Here is a 25896-nt window from a genome sequence, read left to right as displayed (position 1 = left end):
CCTGCGGGGTCACAGTGTAAGAATGACTGGCACGTTGGGTCACATCCAGAGCAGAAGGTCCGAGGGCTAGAGATCTAATTTGTGTGGTCAGAGATGGAGCCCAGGTTCTGGAACATTCCATGAGTTTCAAACTCGCAACCGTTTGAGAACCACATTTGTAGAGTGGTATGAATGCTGCTGGCATTCATATGCTCACGAGTGTGAAGTATTAGCTTTATTCTGTGTTAATATAGAAAACGGATCGAGGAACAGTGAGTAGAAGTTACTAGAAGGCCTTTGATACACAGTATCATAAGACAGTGTGATACAGTGCCTGTCAGGATGGCTGCTCCAGCCCTTTCCTCTCCCCGCTTCTCCTTCCCCTACTAGCTGATACCTGCTGCGGCGTCCCCGAGTCCTGGAGACATTGCTGGTCTGCCCCTGCCCCCCATATTCCCAAAGGCTCTCTGGGCCCTTGTGGCCGTGGCTCCGTGGGCTGCACAGGTCTGCTCTGACCTCTCTCCTGACTCCCGGTGCTCCACACCTCTGTTACCTCCTCAGCTTCCCCGGCTTCCCCCGCGCCCCCGTGTTCTGACACCAGGGCCTGCCAGCTCGCCACCGCCTGCCCTCCCAGGGTCTCCCTGCAAGGCTGCGTGGCCCCGTCCCTCATCTGCGTGGCTTTGGAGACCTCTGGCTTCGCTGTGCTTCTCCCGCTGTCCCTTGGCTGTCCCCTCCCAGTGGCCTTCCCCAGCGCCTTCGGGACGTGAGTGTGGCCGGGGCAGCTCCCTGCTCCTCCCCGCACTCCCCGGGGAGGAAGCCTGGCCGTCTAACTCGGAAGACACTGAACCCACAGGCCTGGCCTCTGCACTGCCCCTCCCCACCGGCGTGTCCCCAGCCCTCCTTGGAGGGCGGCTGGGTATCTGCGGTGAGGGCAGAGAGCCCAGGTTTTATCCTGCGAGTGTTAATGCGCGTGCGAACACGCCTTCCACCATCTTCTCCCAGGAGCTCAAGCCGGAGACACAGCGGCTCCAAGGCCTTCCCTTAGCCCAGCACACACTCCGTCTGCCTGGCTCACGCTGCCTGGCCTCGGGGGTCACCAGCCCTCTGCTGCTCTCCCTGCCCTGTGTCCACGCACTGTGTTCACCTCAGCTCCGCCTCGCCAGGCCTGACTCCACCCCTAGCGTTTGCTTGCTTCCTCCAAGTTCATTACCGTAGCAGCCCAACTCATCTTCAAAACAGGACAGACAGACATCTGCCCGCCGCACGCAGAGCGCGCTCCTGCTGCTTTGTTTCCCCCTGCCAAGCCCCACATCCACCCCCATCCCCTCTCCACACCTGCAGCGGCTGCCCTGCCCCGCCCGTGAGCGAGTCCTCTGCCAAGAGGAGGACCTGTCCTCCCCATCCCCCTCTCCCCAGACCCTCCCCATGCCCTCGCCACCTTCCCAGACGCCTCTCTTCTTCATTTTTATTGGACCAGGCTTAGGCTGTGGGCCCTCTTACGTTGTGTCCTGCCCGGGCACGAGCGGCTGGTCACTCGGCCACATGTGGTCGCCCTGGCTTCTCACCGCTGCAGATGACGCATCTCCCTTTCTCCCTGTCTTCTGTGAGAGGCTCATGCTTGTCTCCATGTTCTGGGGACCTGGAGCCACATTCATCTCCTTGACACAGCACACACTCCGTGGTGGGGGTCCTGCTGGCCAAATGAGCTCTGAGGTGCTGCCAGTTTTCTGCTGGGCAGTTACTTGGGTTTTGTTTTGTTTGCTGGTTTGTTTTGTCACTCATGGGGCCTGAACTCCGGGCCTGGTCGCTGTCCTTCAGCTCTTCAGCTCAAGGCTAGTGCTCTACCACTTGAGCCACAGTACCACTTCTGGCTTTTTCTGCTTATGTGGTGCTGAGGAATCGAACCCAGGGCCTCATGCATGCAGGGCAGGCACTCTACCATTGAGCCACCTTCCCAGCCCAGTTATTTGGGTTTTTAAGATAAACCATGTTGATCCAGATGCTTTGTATATTGCTTTGGAGCTATGTCTTTGGAGAGCCTGTGCTGCTTCTCCAAGTGGAAAGAAAACTCTGATACCTATTGTGTTTGCAACTCTAGAATGTCTGTGACATTGTATAACTTTAAGCCATGAGTTTCTGTTGTGGTTTGCTAGCTCTCTTCGGCTAGCAAAAAAAATGCACCTGTACTTCTGTGGTCTGCTTAGGTACTCAACCTAGGAATCCAGTAGTTTGCCAATCCTCACTCTTGCTATATCTTGGTAGTATTGCCAACTACTAGCATAAAACTTTTCCAAGCCCTCCTCTTGTGCTTCCCAACTTAGCATTTCTAACCATTTACAAAGGGAAAGACCTGAAAGGCTTGATTTTTAAGTGGTAAGAAAGGACTAGCTAATAACCTGGTACCCACAGCTCATATCTGTAAACCTAGCTGCTCACAAAGATATCCATTTCAGACCAGCGAAAACTCTGAGATTTCAACTACCGTTAACCAGTAAAAGATGGGACAGGAGGCATGGCTCAAGTGGTAGAGTTTCAGGCATGAGTATGAAAGCTAAGCAAGAGCACTAGGCCTTGTTCATGCCCAGGTACCGGGAGAGACAGACAGAGAGAGACAGGAGACAGAGGGAGAGAAAGCAAGTCACTGTGAGACAGTGAGGAATAGCTGTGTGGCTCCAGTCTCGAACCTTCTACTCCTTTTCCCCATTACTGCTTGTTTCTTTTTGATTTTTTTGCAGCCCTAAAACTTCTTCACTGAGCCTAGATTAGATCATTGCTTTATTATCTGACAGATAAGATTATTAACAGAAAGTGATATTAATATTAATTACACAATGATACTAAAAATTTTATATCACACAGAAGCAGATGGTTATTTTAAATAACTTAAGATTTTATATGAAGAAGCATTTTAAACATAGTTATAAATGCTATTTTAATTGAGACATTATTTCTGCAGTGGGATTTTTTAAATCTTACTACATTTGCCTGGCAGTGTTTATATGTGTGACTTATCTGCAGGAAAACAGTTATAATTGCATTCAAAATACTGACTTATGGGAGGACTTGACACTTCCGATAAACACATCATATGACTGTCACCCCTGGTCACTTCATGTGGTTGTAACTGAAGACTGCGGCTCGGGTGCGGGAGCTCCTCTCCAAGGCGCTTGTCGAGTGTAACCGCGTCCCCACCGTCTCCTCAGGTCCGCATGTAATGTTTCAGTGTTTATCAGTAAATAGTCTTTCGCTGTACTCCACAGTTTTGCGGTTTGGTTTTCTTGGTGCTGGTACTGGGGCTTAGGCTCTGGGTCTCAGCACTGTCCCCGAGCTTCCTGGCTCAAGCCTAGCGCTCTACCACCGGAGCACAGCTTCACTCCTGCTTCGTTTGGTAGCTAATTGAAGAGTCTCATGGACTTGCCTGCCCGGCCTAGCTTTGAATTGGGATCCTCAGATCTCGGCCTCCCTAGTAGCTGGGATTACAGGTGTGAGCCACCAGCGCCCAGCTTGAACTCTTCTGCAGTTAACTGGGGTGAGCATTCTTGTTTAGAACCAGTTCTTCTATAGCACAGAGCTGGAAACGCAGGCACACAGTGAGCCTCAAAAACAAATGTTCTCCTTGATGGTATTCACCATGCCCAAAGCAAACGTGGCCGCGCCGCTCGCCTCCTGGGGAGCCCTCCAGAGCGCCTGGTGCTTGCTCCTGCACCATCCATCCTCCAGAGAGCCTGCTCAAGAGAAGACATCCTCGGGCGTGCCTTCTGGTGTGGCACAAGGAAGTTGAAGTCGGGGAGGGGGGAGGGGGGCACCCCGGGTCATGTATCGGAAGGCCGCTGCAGTCAGAGACAGCGGGGCAGATCGTGGCTGTAGGAAGACGTCCCCTCTTAGAAAAACCGCATTCCGGAAAACACAGTGGGCGCTACCATCCTCGGCAGCCAGTGCCCACCTTTGACCCCTGCATTCTAGGGCCGCTGACAATAGAACGCGTTATTTGTCGTTTTATCTAACGCTCCTTCCAAGTTTGGTAATTGCACTATTCTTTCATTTTTGAAGTTCAGTCCTCTTCAGAAGTGTGTGTGGTTCCCAAGCTGGTGTGCAGGGCGCGACTCCCAGTGGCTAGAACTCGGTGCCGCCTCGGGCCCACGGCCCACCTTACCGCCCAGCACAGGAGTGGCTTGCGCCTTCTGACGAGCGAATCTGCTGCTGAGTGTTACTACCCTTGCATTTCCCCTATCTTGGGAAAATTTCAAACGCAAGCAACCCTTTGGTTTTGGGTTTTTGTGTGTGTATGTAAGCTGGGATCAGGCCTTGAACTTGGCCTGGGAACTGTCCCTTAGCCTTTTGTTCTCAGGGCTGGCACTCTACCACTTGAGCCACAGCTCCACTTCCAGTGTTTTGGTGGCTAATTGAAGATAAGAGTTCCACAGATGGGCTGGGAAGGTGGCTCAGGGATAGAGCACTTGCCTTGCATGCATGAGGCCCTGGGTTCGATTCCCCAATACCACATAAGAAAAAAAAAAGCCGGAAGTGGTGCTGTGGCTCAAGTGGTAGAGCGCTAGCCTTGAGCTGAAGAGCTGAGGGACAGCGCCCAGGCCCAGAGTTCAGGCCCCATGACCGGACCAAAAAAAAAAAAAAAAAAAGAGTTCCCTGCACTGACTGGCTTCAACCCGGGACCCTCAGGTCTCAGCCTCCTGAGTAGCTAGGATGACAGGCGGGAGCCACCTGTGCCTGTCTGTCTGCCTTTAAACGCTTTCATTGTCATTGTGTAAGTGGTTGTTCACACAGTGACAATTCCATAGTCAGATCAGGAGTGCAGGGCTTCTCTCGGCACCACCCCTCCCAATGTTCCCCCATTTGCCGCCTCCCATCTCTGTGCTCATTTTGATACATTTTTTGTTTTAATTCTGTCCTGTACAACACTGATAATTGTAGAGATTCATACTCTTCCCGTTTGTATATGTGAGAGAGCTAGACTCTGATAATGGCCTTTTCCATAAACCTAGTAGTACATTAAGCTTTTCTCTATTAGAGTAACTATAAGCCGAGTGCATGGCTCATGCCTGTAATCCTGGTTACTCCACAGGCTGGAGCTGGGAAGCCAGCCTAGGCAAAAAATTCAGGAAACGCCCCTTTCTCAGTAGCAGAGTGTGGGCACACATACCTGTTATCTCAGCCTCAGCAGGAAACAGAACAGGAGGACTTGGTCCATGAGCACCTCCCTAAGAAGTACAGGACCCCGAACTCAAGCCCCATACTACCAAAAAGGAAATAAGTAGTAAGGTGTTAAAATTCTTCCGTATCTGGAAACAGTCCCCAGGCTGGAGATGGCCTCTTTGGCTAGGTACCAAATAGGTTGGCAGCTGGTAAACTCCTCCAAGGGAATGTCATTCGAATGTGCTTCCTGTATAGCGCCATGGAAAGGTGTCGGTGTAAATCCAGGTGTTGCTGCCCCGTGCAGTGGGCGTGCGGTGGGTTCCCTGTGTGACCCCTGCACCTTTCACCCCAGGGCCTTTGCACGTGCTGTGTTTGGTAACCTCTCTGTGTGAGGGGACACTATGATAAAATACCCTAACAAAACCAACTTACAAGGAAGAGAGGCTTGTTTGACTCACAGTTGGAGAGGTTTCTCACGCTTGTTGGGCCTGTGGAAGGCAGAACATGGGGAGCGTGAAGCACCCACACCTGCACGTCTTTGCATTGAGCACGTTATAACCATTTGTAGTGAGTCTAAACGTCAGCCTGGACAAGGAATGCGTTGGAGCCCGCACTGGCCCGCGCCTCCTCTCGGCAGCCAGCTTGGCTTAAGTACCGAGGCTGTGGTGGGCTTTTTTGTTGATGGTTTGCTTGTTGGGTTTGGGTTCGGGCTTGGGTGCTGGTAACAGGGCTTGAACTTAGGGCCTGGGTATTGACCTTTCACCTTTGCACTCAAGGCCAGTGTCACAGCTCTACTTCTGGCGTTTGGGTGTTCAATAGAGATGAATTGGAATCTAGTGGACTCCGCTGCCCAAATTGGCTTCAAACATGGATCCTCGTACCTCAGCCTCTTGAGTAGCAAGGATCGCAGGCGTGAACCCTGGCTAGGTTTGTTTTTATACACTACCAAATGATGTGCCATCAAAAAGAGTCAAGCCCCAATAGCGTCTTCCTGTTGTGCCTGTAGGACATGAGGGTGTAGCTCACCAGCCAAGGGGGCTGCCCGTCCCTCTGCCATTCCCCCCCCCCATCCACCACCGGCTTATTCTTCACATCTGCACAGATCTGCCTCGGCCCTCTAGGCCTGCCAGGCTGTGTGGATGTGCCTCCTGGGCTCCACTTGTGCCCACTGTGCGTAGGAAGCCTGTGAGCCCTGGGCTTTTTCGTCAACATCAGCATGGTCTGTCCAGCCTCCACTGTCCCTCTTAAAAGAACAGCAGGGACCAGTGAGCCCGTCACACGGCGTGTCCTTGGTGTGAGGACTCTGCTGACCCCTTGCTCGCGCAGCCATGTGCCACAGGTCCCAGTCCTGGTCCACACGAATGTAAAGCTCCCGGGAAGAAATGTCGCTGAGCTGTAGAATTAGCTGGCTGAATTCCGTGACCCGGGCAGGAGGAGGGAAGGCCCCTGGACGTGGCAGTGGAATGTCTCCCTGGAACCCTGGGCTGCCAGCAAGTGGAGAGGGGGTTGGCTGTTTAGCCAGTAGGCTAGGTCAAAGTCTGTGCTGAGAACGGAGAGTGGGGCGAATGTGAGGGTCCGGGCTGAGCTGAGGCCCAGCACGCCCAGGTTAATACAGGATCAGAAGCTCCTCCCTGTCTTCTGCCTGGATCCCCCCACCCCCACCCCGGGGATAGCATTTCTCCGCCAGGACAGGCTCCCGCAGCTCAGCCAGGCCACTCCAGCTGCTAGCCACGAGACCCCAGAGACGAGCGGAGCAAGAGCGGAGCAAGAGGAAGTTATAACAGTCTAGCCGGAAGCCCGGTGCCGGCTGGGCAGGAGGGACAGAGTTGCATCCCCAGGAATGGCCGGCCACAGGGAGGAGCCCTGTGGGCCAGGGAGGCTGGTGGGGAGTCGTTGCTTTTAACCTCACCCGTCCCCAGGGTGGGAATCAAAGGCAGCAGCTGGGGAGGAGGGAGAACGAGGGCTTCTTTGATGGATGGTGATTGCTGAGCCCTCTTCTGCGGCCCCCTCCTGACCCTTCCCTCAGCCACAGGGGGCTGCGGCTTTGCTTAAGGAAAAAGAAAAATGTCTGTTATTATGTTTTGGAACACAATCTTATCTTTCATTTTACTTTAAAGCAATCTTCCCCTGAAGACCAGCCGTAGTATCTGACTGAACCATATTGACAAAATTTTAGCCATGAGGAAGAAAATACTTAAACTCCAGGCAAGTCTAACCCAAGATCTGTGGACACTTTCAACAAAACCCACATTCCAGAACTGGTAGAAATAAATAAGATAGGCCTTAGTGGAGCAATTTATTTCAGTGGGTTTTGTTTGTTAAAGAATAAGACTAATACTTTTTCCTGTTGTGCTAGAAATTGAACCCAAAGCCTTCTACTTGCTAAGAGATCTACCACTGAGCTATACCCAGAATCCTAATCTCAGTCTATAAACATCATTGAGGATTCTAGAGATTAAAATCGGATTTCTGGCCGCAGTATTACTGCACTGTTTTTAAAGGCCATCCTTTAGAAGGACTTCAGCAAAGGAAGTGTTTTGGCCTGCAGTTTTGAAGCTAGTCACGTGTCTCTGGTGGGGACCGTTGCTCAGCGCAAGCTGAACATTCGTCGCAGTACAAACTGTCCAGGAGTCACGCCCCTCCCCCCCCATGGTTATTGACAGAGCTGTGGGTCCTCCTGAGATCCACTGACGTAAACACAAAAAATCCAAAAGCCCATTTCTGTGAAACCTTTGTCTTGCCCAGAGCTTCTAGAATCAGAATTACTCAGTATATACTTCATGCTTTTGGAAGTGATTTCCAGGTGGGAGGAGTTGTGGGGATTGTGTGTTCACTGCTACACCAAGAACCTGAGTTGGCACCGGCTGGTCCAGCGATGTCACCCAGGCACCCTCCCTTCTCCCGGGGGCCACCCACAGAAGTCTCCTTCAAAGTAAACCATCTCCTTCCTGAACGATGAGTCCTGGACTTCAGATGCATCCCACCGTACCGGCCCCACAGGACGGGGCAGGTGCACACCACTCCTCAGCGCTGACCACGTGTCAGCTGCAGCGTGGAGACAAGCCGTCCACTGTGACCCACTTCTGTGCCCTCCGGCTTGCGCACCTCCTGCCACCCACCTCCTGCAGACAGGGGAGCGGGGATTACTTGGATGTTGTTGGAAAGCAGCGCTGTCCAAAGCAAGGGTGAGGCCATCAGCCTCATGGCGTCATTCAAAATGCGCACGCCGGCTCCAGCAGCCATGAGGCAGCCTGCATTCATGCCCTACAGCTCACGGGCTGTGGCTGTGGCCGCCCGCCAGTCAGGACCTGGATAGGCCCGCGAGGCCTGCTTGCCAGACAGAGGTCAGAGGTCGGCATCAGCATCAATGTGGACTGTATAGCACGGTCATCCTCCAGTAGCAGCATGGCAAATATCTGAAACCAGGAGAAAGCCTGTTCTCCTCAGGGCTTGGCAAAGAAGTTATCTCATATTTTTATTTGTTGTTGTTTTGTTGTTGTTGTTGGTCATGTGGCCTGAACTCGGCCTGGGCACTGTCTCTCAGCTGTTCAGCTCAAGGCCAGTGTTCTACCATTTGAGCCACAGCGCCACTTCCAGTTTTCTGAGTGGTTTATTAGAGATAAGAGTCTCACGGACTTTCCCTGCCTGGGCTGGCTTTGAACCACGATCCTTATATCTCAGCCTCCTGATTAGCTAGGAATGCAGGTGTGAACCACTATGCCCGGCTGAAGTTATCTCATATATATGTTTGGGGCTTTTTAAATATAACTTTTAAAAAAATCAGAACCATTTATCCTAGCCCAGCCCTGGTCACTGATGCCTGTAATCCTAGCTGCTCAGGAGGCTGTTAAAATCCATGAGATCTAGAGGCCTGTTTCAAATGGTAGAGGACCTGCCTAAATCAAGCTGAGTGAGCAGAAAAGCAGTTTATTACCTAGTACCAGCCAGAAGGGAAAAAGGGACTCTACTGTTAAGAAAGGTAGCTGTTGATTCAAATTTTGGCAAGTATGTATTGTTCCTGTTGTTTGGGCATCATTCAGAGGCGTGGAAATCAGGATGGTGGTAGTCTATAAGGGCTTTGCAATTAAATTTTTCTGGTTTTTGTTTTGCTTGCCGCTCTTCTTGAGACGAGGTGTTACTGTCTCGCAGAGGTCAGCCTCAAACGTGTGAGCCTTCTGCCTTGGCGTCAAGGGTTGCGGTTTCAGGCATCTGTCACTATTGTGGCATTTTAATACTGCAACTCCTTCCATCCGTGTCTTCCTAGGACTGAGAATGGTGTCTGACTGAGCGGGGCAGGGCACTACTGGCGTGCATGCCCGTGGTTTTTGCACATGTTCCTGTTTATGGGTGTGGTCTCGGTCCTGGGCGCTTGGCACTCCCTTTTCCTGGAGCTGCAGCTGGGGGCGCTGTGCTCAAGGTGGAGCCAAACCCTTCAAAACAGGCCCGTTATTGGGGTAGATGGAAGTCCACTAGTAGCCCCAGCCTTTGCCTGGGGTGATGGTCCCTGTGCAGGTGTGGCTGGCAGAAGGGCAGGGCAGAGGCCTCTTTCCCCGGGCTGGGCACCTGACCCAGAGATGCCACGCCCACCTTCCACACCGGCTGGGGGACGGCAACGCCCTTTTTCATGACCCAGCCCCTCCCCCACACAGAGTGATGGAAACACACAGGTGGCTTCCAAATAGTATTTCAGACGTTCACAGAGTGTTTCTGTGAGTAGTCTGAAGAGAGGGGGCTAGAGTTTGCAAATTAGCACTGTATTTATTTTAAGAGAAAAAAGAAAAGAAACTGATGTCTTTAAACATAGCAAAGAGGTATGCAAAATGCCCCACGGAAGAGAAGAGATAATTTATCATCATAATACATTGGTAATTTAGTCTCCAAAGGCTCAGACTTACTGTAAACATTCGTTAAATAACAGCCTGAACCCCTTAGTCTCACAGTCTGGACATGGGGGGTACCGTGTATCTGTTTTCTCCTGTGTTTAAAGACTTTATTCATATTTAGTTCTTTGTGCTGCATGGCGCAGCCTTTTTACTGAGCACCTGTTCTGCGCTTGGTGCCTTCTGAGTGCCGGTGAGACCTAAAGAAAAAGAAGAAGGAGGAGGAGGAAGAGGGGGAGCTGCATGCCATAGCTCTCACTATAGTCCCAGCCATTCAAGAGACAGATCCAGAAGCCAGCCCAGGCAGAAATGCCCAAAGGACTTCATCTTCAAAGTAACTGACCATCAGGAGGGAAAAAAAGCTGAGCCAGAGGCATAGCTCAAATGGTAGAGTAACTGCAAGCTGAATGAGTGTGAGGCCCTGGGTTCAAACTCTGGTGTAGTCCCAAGAAAGGTAGGGGGGAGGGGTACACTACCCCTGGGGGAAACAGACAGTGTCTCACAAGGGCTACGGTGGAGGGGCCGTGTTGGGAAGGGCCTGAGCCCCCCGCCCCACAGGAACTGAGGAGTTTTGTCTCCAGCCCCTCCATGTGGCTCAACAGCTTTAATGGTGACCCGTCTAAAAATAGATTTCCCAAGATCCCCTGTGTAGTCACAAAACTTCCCCTTAGGTGTCCCCTCTGACCTGGTTCAGTTCTGCACAGAAGTCATTAATTTAACTTCACTGGGTGATTGCTGGGAAGGCGTGGCTCACCCTTGGCAGTGGGTATGTGTGGTCTTGGGACAATGGGAGGTCATAGTGTGCCCGTGACCACACACACACACACACACACACATACATGCATGCGCACACACGTGCACACACACACACACACACACACACACACACACACACACGGACCCCACCACGCCTGTGCTTAGCTCTGCTGTGCACCACACCCTTCTCTTGGAGTCCGATCTCCAGGCCAGGAGTCCGGTCGTTTTCTTCTGGTCTTTCAGGTTGTCTGTCCAGCTGTCTGGCTGGCACCACACTGGACACATGGCACAGGGCCCTAGGACACTACATCTTCTTGGATGGATACCATCCTGGCCAAGGCAGGTCAGGAGCAGGTGTGGGGCCAAGCGGGTCAGGAGCAGGTGCGCAGGGAGCTGTGGGCCTGCTGCACGCGGGAGGAACTTGAGCTGGGAGAGGTGACCTGCAGGGCCACACAGCCAGGGCCAGGCCGGGCTCCGTTCCTTGCAGCCATGTTCGGTGATGGTTTAAACTTGGCTCTCGCATGTCTGGAGGTTGAAGCACAGAAATCCAGGAAGTCATTTAGCAGCCCACATGCAGAGTCCCTCAAATGCTTATCTGCTGGAGCCCAGAGCTTGAAAACTGCTCCAAATATTGAAAATATACAGAAGTGTTGATTTATGGTCAAAAACCTGAAATCTGTCTGAGCATAGAGGAAATAACAATGCCAAGCAAGGCACTTTCAGATCTAAAAAAAAAGAAAAATGAATCCCATTACTTACTCTCCTATGACATTTAACCCTGGGCCCATGGGAAGATATGTCACAACCAAATTACCTCCCTTTCAAGCCCGGCTTCTGTATGGCAGGTTTGCTTAGAGCTGAGGACGCCACCACCTGCTTCTCCAAGCCATGTGACAGATTGAGAGCCAGGTTGGGCGAATTTCCATACTTAACAGAGTGGAGACCCAAACATCTTCAGGACCTTGGAGAAACCCCACATGGACGGCCAGCTAAAGCAGCCCTTCCTGTCCCGGACAGGACCCCACCTACCTCTTAGCTGAGCCAAGCCTCCGAAAGCAGGAAATATATGTTACCAAAGAGCAACCGTACATCTAATTAACTTCTGGAATTTTCTGTTAGATATGCTCAGTTTCTTCCCAGCCTGTTTGGCCCACGCAGCCCTCCACAGGAAACAGAATCCCTTAGTAATTTAGCAGCTGCAAGCACCAAACTTGAGAAATGGCTGTGGCTGATTGTGGGGGGGAATAAAAGAGATAAATCTGGAGAGAGAGAAGCAGGAGTCTCTTGAGATGATTTCATTTCCGCCTAACAGGACTACTTTGCGTTTTTCAGAGCACACCAGATTAATTTAAACTTGGTGCAAGCTTGCCTCCAGGGGAAAATCAGCTAGAGAACAGGCTGATTTTTTGGCCCTGGAATATCGAGCCCCGACGTGCCTGCTCAAGAGCACCTGCCCCGGCTCCCTCCAGATGTCTGCCTCTGGCCACACCCCAGTCCTCCCCGCTCCTCCCCTAACAGGGAGGCTGGCTTTGCCTCACAGGTGCCTTGCTGAAAGCAGTGGTGATAGGCAAGGAGGAAGAGCCACTGGAAACCCACGGGGGCCAAGGGAGCCTGGGGCGAAGGGAACGGAGCCCAGCTGCCTGACATGGGCTCTGTCATGAGAAGAGGCGGCAGGCGGGGACTGGGGGCTCTCACAGAAGCACCAGACCAGGGTCCCACATCTGCCTGCCTTTGTGTATTGAGTCTGGTGATGGCCGGAGCCTAGGCCGCCACGTCCTCCACCCCCAAGCCCGCTCAGCCTTTCGGCTCAATTCTTGCCTTGGTCTCTCAGTCTCCCCGACCTCTCCCCCTTTCCCACTCATTTTGACTGGGTAGTGGCGATTTCTTCCCCTCCTTATTTAAGCACACAGTAGTATTCATACAGTGGTCTATACCTTGTTTTGCTCTTCTTTTTTTAATAGAAACAGTTTTATTGGATGAGATTCGCATAACATACACTTCATCTGACTAAAGCGAGTCAGTAGCAAGTCAGTAGCATTTAGCACACCCCAGGTCCGCAGCCCGCCCACCGTGACATGGTTGTGTTGTGTTTTTTTACATTACCTCAGCACAGAAGCAGGGAACCTCTATTTATTTACCAGAACTTGCATTTTTTTAAATTACAAAAGGCCTTATAAGCACAGGTCGGTAATGAAGAGTTACATCTCAATGAAGAGCAGAGTTCCTAAATCCCCACTGATTTGGCTTAATTCGTAGAGATTTCTTGGTGTAAATTGAACACGGCCCAGGAAGGAAATTCTTCTCCCCCGTGTTTTTCTCAGCTCTGGCCCCTCCTATTGTATGCCTTTCCTCCCCATTTTTAGAACTCAGTCTAGCGCTGTGTTGTCTTTTCCTTTCTCCCAACACCTGTCATCTTCCTCGGCCCCCCGCCGTGCCCCTGCTGCCCCTTCTGACATTGTGTACCCCTGTGTGAGCAGCAAAGGGAAGCGCACAATAATGCCAGTGTCTGAAACATCTTCAGAGATGGGAATGAAGTCCGCCTCCTCCCGCGGAAAGCTCGCTCAAAAGCAGTGTGCACGGGGCCGGTTTGAACTTCACTTCACACTCACCTTTCAGCAGGGCCCCGGGATGTTGTGCTTTCCTCCGATGGCAAAGGTGGCCTCTGCTTTATTTACCAGCCTCCACATCTCTCTGAGCTAGCTTCACACGGAACAGAGCCCTTATTAAAGATCCAAATTACCTTCCTCTTGTTGGCCTTGGATCAAAGCAAGTCCGCTTTAATTTTCCAGTTCCCACAATGACTTCCTCCGGTGCTCATGGAAGCCCTTGGTCCTCCACGGGTTCCCACTTCCCCCCCCCCCCATTGTCCCTGTCTTTGATAATTCAGGCTTCTTCAGTAACCCAAAAAAGAAAAAGGTCCAGGTGGGAGTAGGAAGGACCCGTGCTCCTCTCGTGAGCCCTCCTTTCCTTCTTCCCTCCCTCCCTCCCTCCCTTCCCTCCTTCCCTCCCTCCCTCCTTCCCTCCTTCCCTCCCTCCCTCCTTCTCTCCCTCCTTCCTTCCCTCCCCTCCTTCCCTCCCTCCCTCCCTCCCTCCCTCCCTCCCTCCCTCCTTCCCTCTCTCCCTCCTTCCCTCCTTTCCTCTTTTCCTCTTTTCACTCCTGTTGTCTGTCTTTCCCTTTTTGTTCCTGCAGTTGCGTACTTCTTGGCAACGCACAGGGTAAAGCATTTTGTAGAAAGTCAGTAGCCAGCCAATCCATCAAGAGCTGTCAGCCACACCTCCATCGAGCAATGACTCCTGGGAACATGGTCTTGATGTCCTTCCCCAATCCACACCCCTGAGGAGGGGTGGCCAGAGAAAGTCCTCAGGAGGAGAAGATCCAGGGCCCCTGGAGGCCCTGTCTGACATGGGTGGGACTGGAGATGTGCGATCTGGAGGTCTGATGACGGCGGCAGGAGTCCCCGCACTGGTGGCTCTTCCGTGTTCAAGGCCCCCACTCATCACCCTCTGCAACAAATACAGCCTGAGCCCCTGGGGAGCAGCAGGGCCCTAAGAACCGGAAGGTGGAGCCCAGCATGTGACTCACCCCCGAGAGGAGAGACCTCTCAGCGCACCTGGTGATGGCTCACCGAGGCCAGAGCGTGGCAACAGTTCATCAAAGAACGGCCCAGCTAATGATCGGCTGGGCAGATAATCGGAGGAGAGTTAATTGTAAGGTTCGATATGGCATCTTGTCAGCAGAGATAAGTTGTCACGTTTTCCACTTGAGCTGAAACTAAATGATTGTAAAATAAGTTATGAGTGTCCTTGGGCCTGTCTGCCGGAATGATAGCTAAGAATACATTCCTGGCCCATCCGTCTCGAGCGGGCTGCTTGATATTTATGTGAGCAGAATGTTATTTTATTCTCCCTCAAGTCATGCTTGTCAGCTCTCCCCGTGAAAAGTGAAAATGCTTCTTTGACTCATACTTCACCTACCGAAGCTCAGAGAGACTGCAGATTGTGTTCATTATTGCTCCTCTTATATATTTTTGGGGGTGTACGTTGAACATTGATGCCTGATTGGGAAGAACTAATGGCTGACGCTGAGTGCAGAGCGTGGCCCGGTCCATCCCAGATCCTGAGTCTCGGCGGCAGAGCCTCTTCAGACGAGGAATAATGACACACCTGCTTTTTTAATCTGGCAGGCCTTGCCTCTCTCCGCTTCGCCCTTCCCACGTTTAATGCCGTCAGTGGCTGTCCCGCTGCTGGTAATTGATACAAAATGAAATGCGTTCTTCCTAAGAGCCGGAGCCCACGGCTGGCCCTTGTGTCTGTACGGGGCAGTTGGGACATGTGGAATGGACACCCACCTGCTGGGGCTGCTCATGTTTTAGACTCGTTTCTGGGGAGTCTTGCAATCTGAGAGCGAGCCAGAGCCAGGTATTACTATACCCTAGTACAGAACAGTGCATACATCCCCCTCTCCCCCCGCCCCCAGTGCAGAACCCAGGTAACCAGCTGCCCCCGCCACAAGGCCGTACCCTGCCCGGCCGCCACCCCAGGCCATTGTGTGGGCCTCCCTCCACCTCCCGTCTCCCTTGGCCCTCACCATAATTTCCCGCCACCATGGCGTTCTCGGTGCGCGGCCAGGCCTCCCTGTGGCTCACTCCATCATCCGGCTACAGCTGTCGTCTTCGTCCTCAGCCAGTGTGCACTGGTGAACCCTGCCCGTTCCTGCCAGCTTCGCCCAAGCCTTCGCTCCAGTGCTGTTCCCCAGCCCAGCCCAGTGCATATGAGAGCTGGGCACAGTGCCGCTGTCATCCCCAGCGCCCAGCACCGGGACGCCGAGGTGGGCACTGCCACTTCCGCCTCAGCTCCAGTCTTAAGTGGGCAAGGATAATCACCTGGGCCCACCTGGGGGTCCTGGGATACCATGACACTGACTGACCAGGGCTCCACCTCACCCAAGACTTCTGAATACCAGCCTTGCTGCCCACAGCATTGTTGAGATCGCCGTACTTTTATTACCACATGACATCCTGTGTCATCTTGGCTGTACCCCTATGTCTCTCCCTCTCTTTTCCTCTCCCCTCTTCTCCCCTCCTCTCCCTCCTCCCCCAAGCCTCTGCTGGCTCAGCAGTAGCCCTTTCATCTTCTCATGGGGTTAGTCTCTGGCCCCTGGGTGCTGAGGAGTCCCGTGGCCATCCTTATCTGTGGATGTACAGTCAGGCCTCCCCTCCCTCCCCTCCCCCTCCCCCTGCCCCCCCCCCCCCGTGCAGGCACACAATTGGCATGCTGGCTGTAGGGGTCCCTGGTTGTTCCCTGTGCTGATGTGGGGACCAAGGAAAACAGTCTGTTCTTGAATGCATTGAGCAAGAAACCAGGTGTTATTTTTAGTCCTTCTGATCCTACTCATAGGAGCGAGTTTATTTCTATTGGCTCATGGGACAAAGGTTCCTTTCTATTGGCCAAGGGGACAGGAGTTCATTTCTATTGGCTCATGGGGACAAGAGTTCATTTCAAATGGCTCGTGGAGACAAGGGTTCCTTTCTATTGGCTCATGGAGACAAGAGTTCATTTCTTTTGGCTCATGGGGACAGGGTTTCTTTCATAGAACCCAATACTCTTTATTCTGTGGCAGCAGCTGATCACAGAGCATGCTCAGTAAGTGTAGGGTGAGTGTCAGTTACTTTCTGTCAAGAGACTTCAGTCATGACCTTTAATCTTTACCCAAATGTAGATTCCAGACAGTTGAAAGCATACAGGACAGTGGTCTGACTCATAGGCACGTGTGGGTAGTTTCCAAACTTAAGTGGCAAAGCTGATTGCTCTCTTCTGAGACATAGCAGAAGGCAGGTCATCTCCTGCCTTCAGGGGTAAGTGCTCTCAGAGTTCACTCAAATAAAATGGAGCATCCTTCTGGCAAAGAGGGTACACCAACGTCCTGCGTCCATGCAGCTGATGTGATGGTCAAACAAAGAAACATGGCATCCAGGCACCAGAGGCTCACACCTGGAATCCTAGCTACTCAGCAGGCTGAGATCTGAGGATCACAATTCAAAGCCAGCCCAAGCAGAAAAGTCCCATGAGACTCTTACCTCCAGTAAACCACCAGAAAACCAGAAATGACGCTGGGACTCAAGTGGTAGAGTGCTCGCCTTAAGCTAAAGAGCTAAGGGACAGCGCCCAGGCCCAGAGTTCAAACCCCCCAACCGACAGAAAAAAGAAATAAATGGCAGAGGTAACAAACACGTCATCACCATGTTGAAAGAGCCTCCACGCCATCGAGACAGGAGGCCAGGCCCGGCCATGGCTGAGGACAGTCCTGTCTCAGGTCTCTCGGCCTCCTGGTTTTCTTCCCATTCAGAGGGTGAGATGAACAGGCGGGCAGGTCAGAGCTCCGTGAGGCCGCCGGAGCACGCCCCGTGTGGACCGGCCCTGGGGGCCTCAAGCCAGTCACCAGAGCAAGGACATCAGAGTACAAGACTTCCAGCCGCGGTGGCTCCCCGGGTAATGGCGGTGTCCAGCCACTGCAGCGCTGCCCCTCACAGGGGTCTTGACGAGGATTTCTCTGGCTCCCCAGCACCCTGGATGGCGGTGGCCATGACCGGTACCCAGAGGACATGGCGGTCGCTGGGCAGGTGTGCCGCGGCGCTGCCTGCTGAATCACAGTGAAGAACCTGGAGACGTGGGAGGCCACTCCCCCAGAGCACACATGCTCCACGCGCCCTTCCGGTGGAACCCCCCAGTCATTCCTGATAGCTTAGCATTATGTGGCCTTCTCTTTGGTAAAGATAAAAATAAGCAGTAAAAGCAAGCCAGTGGCTCACGTCTATAATCTCACCTACACGGGAGGCAGATCAGGAGGATCGAGGCTTGAGGGTAGCCAAGGCAAAAAGTTCACAAATCTCCTACCAATAAAAAGCTGGGCCTGGTGGCACACATCCGTCATCCCAGCTCCATGGGACGCCAGAGGATCATGGTCCACCCAGACATAAACACAGGACCTTACTTGGAAAATAACAAAAAAAAAAAGAACTAGAGGCATGCACAGTTCAAGTGGCACACACCTGACTAGCAATCCCGAGGCCCTGAGTTCAAATCCCAGTACTGCCAAGAAACATATAAAGAAATAATAAATAGAGAGTAGGGCTGGGAAGGTGGCTCAGTGGTAGAGCGCTTGCCTTGCGTGCATGAGAGTATTATTTCCAGTGAAGCATATATGTCATGTTTTAAAGCTTTGGTGAGTAGCTTTAATGAATCAGCAACCGAATGTCTACTTTATTGATTCCAAATTCAGTTGCAAGTTCCCTAATTACAAAAGGAAACGAAGTTACATTCTCATGCAGTGTCACAGTGCTATGTAAAGCTGCAGAGCGGAAGGAGGGTGTCGGGCAGGCCTGGTCCTGTGCCCACACAGGACCAAACCCACCGAAGATGGTATTGATGGATTCCTGATAAACGAAAAGGAAACAGGAAGCATCAGTTCACCACTTTGCTTTTCTAGGTAACCAGGACTTCAGTCATGCAAAGCAGGGAGTTTTCAGTTCTCCTTAGACAGAGGTGATGGCAGGAGCCATCTGGTCTACCTGGCAGGCGGCACCTGGCCCTCTTGCCGTGATCTGCTCCTGCCCGAGGCTCCGGCCTGCCCTCCAGCAGCCCGGTGATCGCTTGTCATGCGTGTGGTGGCAGAGCGGTGCTTGAGTGTTTTTGCTGAGTCTGCTTTTCCTGTGCTTACCTTTGCATTCTCTTGCTTTTTCCGGTGCGGTGGCAGACACGGGCCTGGGCGACTCCGTGTGCTCCAGCCCCAGCATCTCCAGCAGCACCAGCCCGAAGCTCGACCCGCCCCCTTCCCCCCACGCCAACAGAAAGAAGCACCGGAGGAAGAAAAGCACCAGCAACTTCAAAGCCGACGGGCTGTCCGGCACCGCTGAAGGTGAGTCCCCCCGGCTCCAGGGTGAGCGCCCGCCCTGCACAGCACTGACCCACGTTCAGATGCCCCTAGGATCATCACCAGGCACAGGCGTGTAGGCCACCGTAGGCATTCCTCTCAGCACGGGCTGGAGACAGTCCTGTAACACTCAGATGACTCCACCACAGCTGTGGCCTCACCCTGGTCCAGTCACTGCTTAGCTGGTAAGACTGCTTCCCATCATGCACCTGACCGAGTCCTGCAGGCCCGCCCGGCCCAGGCTGCCCGGGGTGACAGCACCCACCCAGGTAAGCGGGACCAGGGTTCAGCACCCCTCCCAGGTCCTCGCTCGGGCTGGCTCATCTGGCTTCTTGCAGTAGCCGTGCGGTGTATTGTTGGTGCGGTACACCGCTCCGCGGTTCTGCGTCCTGGGGTCACATCCAGGCTTCCTGAGTCCTCAGCCTTCCACAACAGCCCAACGCCATCTTTCTGCAGCAACTTCTGCAAGTGAAGCCCCTTCTTGTGATTACCTCACAGACACAGTGGAGATGCACGCACTTAGGTGCACACACAGCCCACTGGGCAGGAGGGTGAAATGAACACAGCCATAATGCGCAGAAAGGCTCAGGCGTGCTTAGGGGAGTTCGCGTCCCCCGTTTGTCACAAGGCAGCACTTCTTATTTCTGAGCCTGGCAGTGGCTGAGACCGTCTTCCGCAGCGCCTCCACGCTTGGCTCTTCAGTTCTCTTTCTCAGATTCTGCAGTACTTTCTCTGAATACGCCACTAATTGGAGCGTTCGCAACCACAGGTTAGGGAGCGTGGCCTTTCCCGTGTGGGCGCTGAGCAGGGCGTCCGTTGTTCATGAGGTGGATGGCGTTCCAGGCTGCGTGGGGAGACTGGGGTCCAGACCCTCAGAGCTTGAAGCTCCTTGAGAGACTGGAAGTCCTTCCCCTGGCCGCCATTGTTTCCATTCCTCCTCCTGCTCATAAGGTTAGCCGGCGAAGACTGGTTCTCCCACACCATGATAAATGAGGTGTCCTTTGTATTCACCACGGTGGAAAACAACGGCTGTGAGTCCTCCACCGCCCGCTTCCTGTAGGGAGAGGTTTGGTTCCAGTGCCAGGCATTGGTGAGACTCCAACCAAAAACCAGTCAGCACAAGGGGCCGCAGCCACCCTGACGCCCAGAGGCCCAGGCTCAGAGCCTAGCCAGGGGCAGGGCACAGGCGCTGAGCTACACAGCCGTGGACAGGGAGAAGGGAGAGCTCTGTGGATGTGTGCCTCCATGTATGCCCTGCCAGCGACTTTGTATGAAAAGCACAACCTAGTAAGAACAGTGCCCAAGCCTCCTGTAGGAAGGTAACAGGCTCATGGACGCCCTCCTTCCTCCCTCCTGTTGCTGTCTTCTCTGGGCACGTTGAAGGACCTGCAAGGTGGATGTTTAGCACATTGGTCCCCTGAAATGCTGAGCGGAGGGGGGTGATCGGGGGTGCCCAGGCGAGGGCCCGTCACCCACCGTTGGGGAGTGTCGGTCCTGGCAGCAGCACAGGCCCCCGAGCACCAGCGGGTACTGGCGCGTACCACAAAGGCCCCCACAGAAACAGCCAGATCAGAGGCTCTCCGGCTCTGACGCGGGGCTGACTGAGGGGTGACGCATGCCTAGAAGTTCTGTGCGCAGGGCCCCAGGGGGCTTCCTGCAGCCCTCGGTGACAACGGGGGCACGCGGGATTGTTCTCTGAGAAAGTTAGCCTACCGTGCTGTGAGTGAGTCACTCCTGAGCACGCGCTTTCATTATTTCTAAGGCAGTTCTTTCGCTGCTGCTGGCCGACAGGTACTCGCTACGCCGCAGCAGCTGGCCTTGAACTTGCGCCTCCAGTGCTGGGAGTTCAGACTGTACCACGTGCTTTCACATTTTTGAAGTCCTGTCCTGGAAATCACTTTGGATTGAATGGGGCACAATATTTTTAGTCTTGAGGATGATTAATTCTTTTTTTTTTTTTATTGTTGTCAGTCATGGGGCTAGAACTCTGGGTCTGGGTGTTGCCCCAGAGCTCTTCAGCTCAAGGCGAGTGCTCTACCACTTGAGCCTCAGCACCACTTGCAGTTTTCTGGTGGTTAAGTGGAGATAAGTGTCTCACAGAGAGACTTTCCTGCCCGGGCTGGCTTTAAACCGTCATCCTCAGATCTCAGCCTCCTGAGTAGCTAGGATGACAGGCATGAGCCACCAGTGCACATTCTCTCCTTGAATTTGAAACCAATTGCCTCTGTTTTCCCTTTGAGGATCGTGTGTGTGTGTGTGTGTGTGTGTGTGTGTGTATGTGTGTGTGTGTGTGTGTGTGTGTGTGAACTCACTTCCGGCTTGCACCCGTTCAGGGTGCTGCTGTTACGCCCTGTGCCCTGCCTGCAGCACAGCCTCCTGCCGCTGTTGGACATGGGGCGGTTCTGTAGAAGTCTGTGAGGAAGGCTGTCATGGCTTCCTGGTTATAACGAATGCCTGGATTCCAAACTCCCTTGAGAGTAAGAAAAGCAAAATTATAGTGACATCAGCTAACTCAGGGTCCCAGGTCAGGGCAGACGCATCTCACACTAGTCCTTGGGGACAGGCTCTGGGGCGCCTCAGGTGTGGAAGAGAGCTGGGAGGAGTGTAGACAGGGATGGGGGAGTGTCCCCAGCAGGAGCCATGGCCTTCGAGGAAGAGGGACACAGGCAGTTCAGCCACAATGGCAGATTCAGGGAGCCCGGAAAATGCCCTCGCCACCAAGATTCCCCTCCCTCTCACTTCCTCTGCCTGTCCCTCGGCCACAGCTAGGCTGACGCTGGGAGCTAGCACTGGCCACATGGTCTACACACATCCCTGGGGAAATCTGGCAGTGGTGACACTGGCTTTCCACACATGCCATAGACCAGAGCCTCTGGGGGAGGGGGGAGAGGGGTGTGCACTGTCCACTCTCCCCCACACTGCCCTCCGTGTCATCGCCAGCTGCCACACAGGCTTCTGGGCTCCCAGCTCAAGCGAGAGGTATGCATCGCTAGCATCTGTGCCGCCCCACCCAGAAACACTGTCCACTGAGCCCGGCCCTGACCAACAACAGCAGAGTTCCTCCAGTGGTCTGCTCCCCCACCCCACCTGGGCCTTCCCTGCGGAAGCCCACTAGTGAGCACAACGTCCCCTGCCAGAAAGTGCCCCATCAGGCTCACAGAGAGCCCTGTTTCCTTGTATTTACTATTTAAAGGGAATTGGCTGCATCTCATAACCGTAGAAGCAGCCTGTGACTTACAAGGAACTTACAAGAATTATTATAAGACGTATAAAGAATTTCATATCTTCATAAATATTTTTCATATCTTCATAAATATTTTTGGGTTCCACCGTGGTAGCTTGCTTGACTCTCCTGCCTGGTGATTGTCAGAGAGGATTTCCGGTGATCAAGCCAGTCCCTGGACTCTTCAATAACCAAGAGCATCATTTCTCCAGTCACAAAATGTATCATTACTCCTGCTGAGGCTTGACGACAGTGTGAGCTGAGAGCGGTGGTGAGCTCTCCCCAGCTGGTTTGGGTGGCCCTGTGCTCCAACACTGCATTCCTTGGTGAGGTGCATGCGTGCTCTGATGGCTGGTGGCCCAGGGGTGTGGCCGCCCGGCAGGCCCGGACCCCGCCTGGCCCCTCCTGCAGGGAGGATCTTTTTTTGCTGTCTGCAAGTCTTTGTGCTTACATTAAAATTTTCCAAGTTCTGTGCTCCCTCCTGTGATGGTATACCACTTCGTCAGGAAAAGTAGACCAAAAGTAGCATCTTACTAGTCAGTTGGCTGCTGCATCCCAGGAAGAAAGACAAATGAATGGTCCGGCCTTTTCACCCTTTTTCTCTGTGGCTCACACTTGGATTTTTCTAATTCTTTTTTCATTATAACCACGTAGAATAGGAGCCAAGCACAGTAGTCCACACCTGTAATTGTAGCTATTAGGCAGATTCAACTTTTGAAGTCAACTCAGGCAAAAAGAATAGTGAGACTGTGTCTCAAAGAACAGATAGACATGGTGATGCACACCTGTAATCCCAGCTACACAGGAAACATACATAGGATAAAAGTCTGAGGCAAGGGGAAAGGGGGAAAAAATAGCAAAAGCAAAGAGCTAGAGGTGTAGTTCAAATGGTAGGTAAGCAGGTAGCCTGTGCGTGAGTTCAAGCCCCAGTAGAAATGAATGAATGAATGAATGAATGAATGAATGCACCAGGGCTAGTAATACTTTAGCACTGTTGGTACAGTGGTAGGATGCTTTTGGAAATGAAGGTGGCAGGCAGCCTTGCTTTCCGTTTCTCTTTGCATTCCTCCTAGTTTCATTTAACAGTCCACTGGCAGCACTGAAGCATCACTGAAACATTTGATTTGACGAGGATTCCCAAGCATACTTAAGAAAATGGGATGTGCCATTCTGGTCTGTAGCTAAGGGGTGCTGGGGACTGAGCCTTGTTGTGGAGGGACACTGAGTGACTAGCAGAAGGGGACGAGGAGCAAGAGCAAACTCTTGTGCGTGTTGACAGATGGTCTGAGCGTGCAGGGCAGTCTGACAGGCTTCAAGTAGATGGATTTGAGTACAGGTATTCCAAGGACATTTTAGGAGCCAGGCTGTGCTGAGAGGCAGTGACCCCACCACGCCTACAGGGGGTGTAGCACGGCCTAGCCACTGTAGAGCAGTAAGGGTTCTAGGCACCAAGACCCCAGACTCCAGGCCAGAAGCAAGTTGAAGGGTGTGTGCCAGGGCGAGCTCTTGGTCCTTGAAGATTTCCCAGATCCTTAATGAGCTGGCCCCTTCTGCCGTTGTCTCTGAGTTGTAGCACATTCTGAAGATCTTGTTATCTCAGGTCCCAACTGCGAGCTTCTCATGGCGGAGATGAGGTCTCTGAGGTCCCATTCTGTGGCCCCCAAACCTGGGGGTTCTCGTTCATTTCCTAACATTCATGCAAGTATACATCAAGTGCTAATTTCCGTGTTTCCCCAGTGAAAAGGCTGAAGTCGAGAGAGGTTAAGCGGCTGGCTTGTCCAGGTCAGATTGCTGGTAGGTACCAGAACTCTCTCTTGATTCTCTACCTCAAACTCTCTCCACCAGGCAAAAAGCAAGTCTTTGAGGTACGTGGAGAGGCGTTTGAATCTAGAAGTGGAGCAGACTGAATAGCTTCCTTGGTATTTCTCGGATTCCATGTAAAGACACTGACTTTTATACAGATCCTAACATCTACAAGTTGTGTAGCAAAGATCCTTTATTTAAAAAATAGAGAGCCTATCTAGATGTACCAAATCCTATTATACAGGTGGGGGCCGGTACCCCACCCTGGGGTTCGCAGCGCAGGGCTCCAGAGGTCCGGCGGGGATTTGTTTCAAGCTTCTTGTTCCGAGCCTGTGATGGTTCATTCTGTGTCTTCAGTCCATTGAATGGTTGATCTTGAATGGATTTATTGAAAAGATTATCTTGGACAGCCAAAGTTACTAACAGGCCTCTCTGTTGTGGTACAAAAAAAAAAAAAATGAATTGCTCACCACAGCTGTGCTCACTGAGCAATCAAGGGTGAGGCCCAAGATGGTGACAGATTTCATTAGCTACCAGTTACAAAGGTCACCTTGGAATCCGTTTTCCTTCCTTCTCTCCAAGGAGACCCTGAAGTTGTGGATCATTTTATTCTTTCATCAAATATTAAGCAGCTACCACAGGGAAAGCACAGTACATTTGGCTCATAGGCAGCCCTAAAAAATCAGGCTCAATTTGTGTTTCTCTCCAAGGAATTGAGTCTCCAGTGAAAAGCACCCAGGATATCAGGCAGGATATCAACAGAAGTGCATGTGTTCAGGAGCACAAGCATGGTTACAGTTGCGAGAGTGAAGCACACTTTACTGGGCATGGAGCCTGGTTTTATATCCCACTGACTGAATCTGTTTCATAAAACTCCACAAAAGGTGTCACTGGTACTGACTGCTGTTTCCTTACAGCCCTGTCCCTCTTAGAAATATATGTGTGTGTGCGCATGCATGTGTATGTATATGTGTGTGTGCATGAGTGCACATACACACACACACACACACACACACACACACACACACACACACAGAGTCAGTTGTCAGTTGAAGTTGAGAGAGAACCAAAGCACTGGGTAGAAGCAGCGTGCAGTTTTCTTCCCCTGCTCGCTCACTGTAAGAAGAAAGCAGTCTGTCAGCACACAGGGGCAGGTTGATTTCTGAAGGTTGTGTTGTGTGAATTGTCATACCTTCTGGCCATTGATGGGCCATTTGGGGATGTTACATGACTGGGAAGGCAGTTTGTTTCTTCTGTGATTTAGAATGTAACAGATTTTTCTTAAGTGTCTTTTTACCTTGATGTTTGCAACTCTGCTCATCCTTGGGTATGGCTCCGGTGTGTGTGATGCTCTTGTGGCACAGCTTGTTTCCTCCCGACGTGGGTTCGCTTGTTTGACTTTGTGTTCTGTCGCGGTGACTGGGCTGAGGGAGAAGGAGGGTTCCTGACAGCCATCTGGTTGTTGCCTCTCACTCTTGGACCTCCTCCTCCTCGCACGTGCTGCGTGTCTGCTCCTCGTTTCAGGGTTGGCAGCTACCCTGAAAGGAAAGCAATGAGACCTCTGTCATCCACTGCACGGAAACCCCAAAATCAACTGTCGTTTTGCACACAGTAAGATCTTCATAATGAAGCCTCCTTATTATTGAACAGTTGGTTAGGGTCTTGGAAGAGTGTGTATGAGCAGTTGCATGCCATGAGTGTGGGAAGTGTGAGTCCAAACGTGGTCCTGAAGCGTGGCGGGTTTGACTGCCAGGAGAGCTGAAGGCTGGCTGGTCTCCTGCCCTCGAGCTGCGGGCTGTGCTAGACTCCCTCATCCCCATCCTCTTTCCAAAGAGAGTTCTCAGGTGGTAACTCCGGCTTCCCAGAGAATGAACTCGCTACAGCTGATAGGTCTGGGTTTACTCTAGACATTGACATTGTAGATTGGGTACAGTTGTCTCAAAAGCCATCCTGCAGGGTCCAGTCCGGCAGACACAAACACACACAAGCTGTACGTGCTCTCAGATCCTTTGTGCAAGTCCGCAGGTCGGAAATAAACAAAGATGGCTCAATCACAGCGGGGGAAGGTAGAACAGAGGATTCCCATCATGATGAACTAACCGACAAGAGAGGATTTTTTGGTACCTTTTTTTAAGTCCACACAAACTAAAAGGGTTAGCTTCAGGTCCACGCGA

The 25896-nt window shown here is 52.4% G+C and overlaps 1 protein-coding gene across 6 annotated transcripts in view; it reads left to right on the top strand.

Moving 5' to 3' along the window:
- Positions 1–25896, top strand: part of Agap1 (ArfGAP with GTPase domain, ankyrin repeat and PH domain 1) — a 465820-nt gene that overhangs the window by 340882 nt on the left and 99042 nt on the right. For all 6 annotated transcript variants that reach the window (XM_070011454.1, XM_070011372.1, XM_070011299.1 and 3 more), the window contains one exon: positions 18520–18681. In XM_070011454.1, coding sequence (XP_069867555.1) covers positions 18520–18681 — 162 coding nt within the window. The remainder of the gene's footprint in view (positions 1–18519; positions 18682–25896) is intronic.

This window comes from Dipodomys merriami, unplaced genomic scaffold (genome assembly GCF_024711535.1).
Source record: "Dipodomys merriami isolate MVZ:Mamm:240054 unplaced genomic scaffold, mDipMer1.0.p SCAF_1, whole genome shotgun sequence".
In the NCBI taxonomy this organism is placed as follows: Eukaryota; Metazoa; Chordata; class Mammalia; order Rodentia; family Heteromyidae; genus Dipodomys; species Dipodomys merriami.
This window is presented reverse-complemented; position numbering and strand designations above follow the sequence as displayed.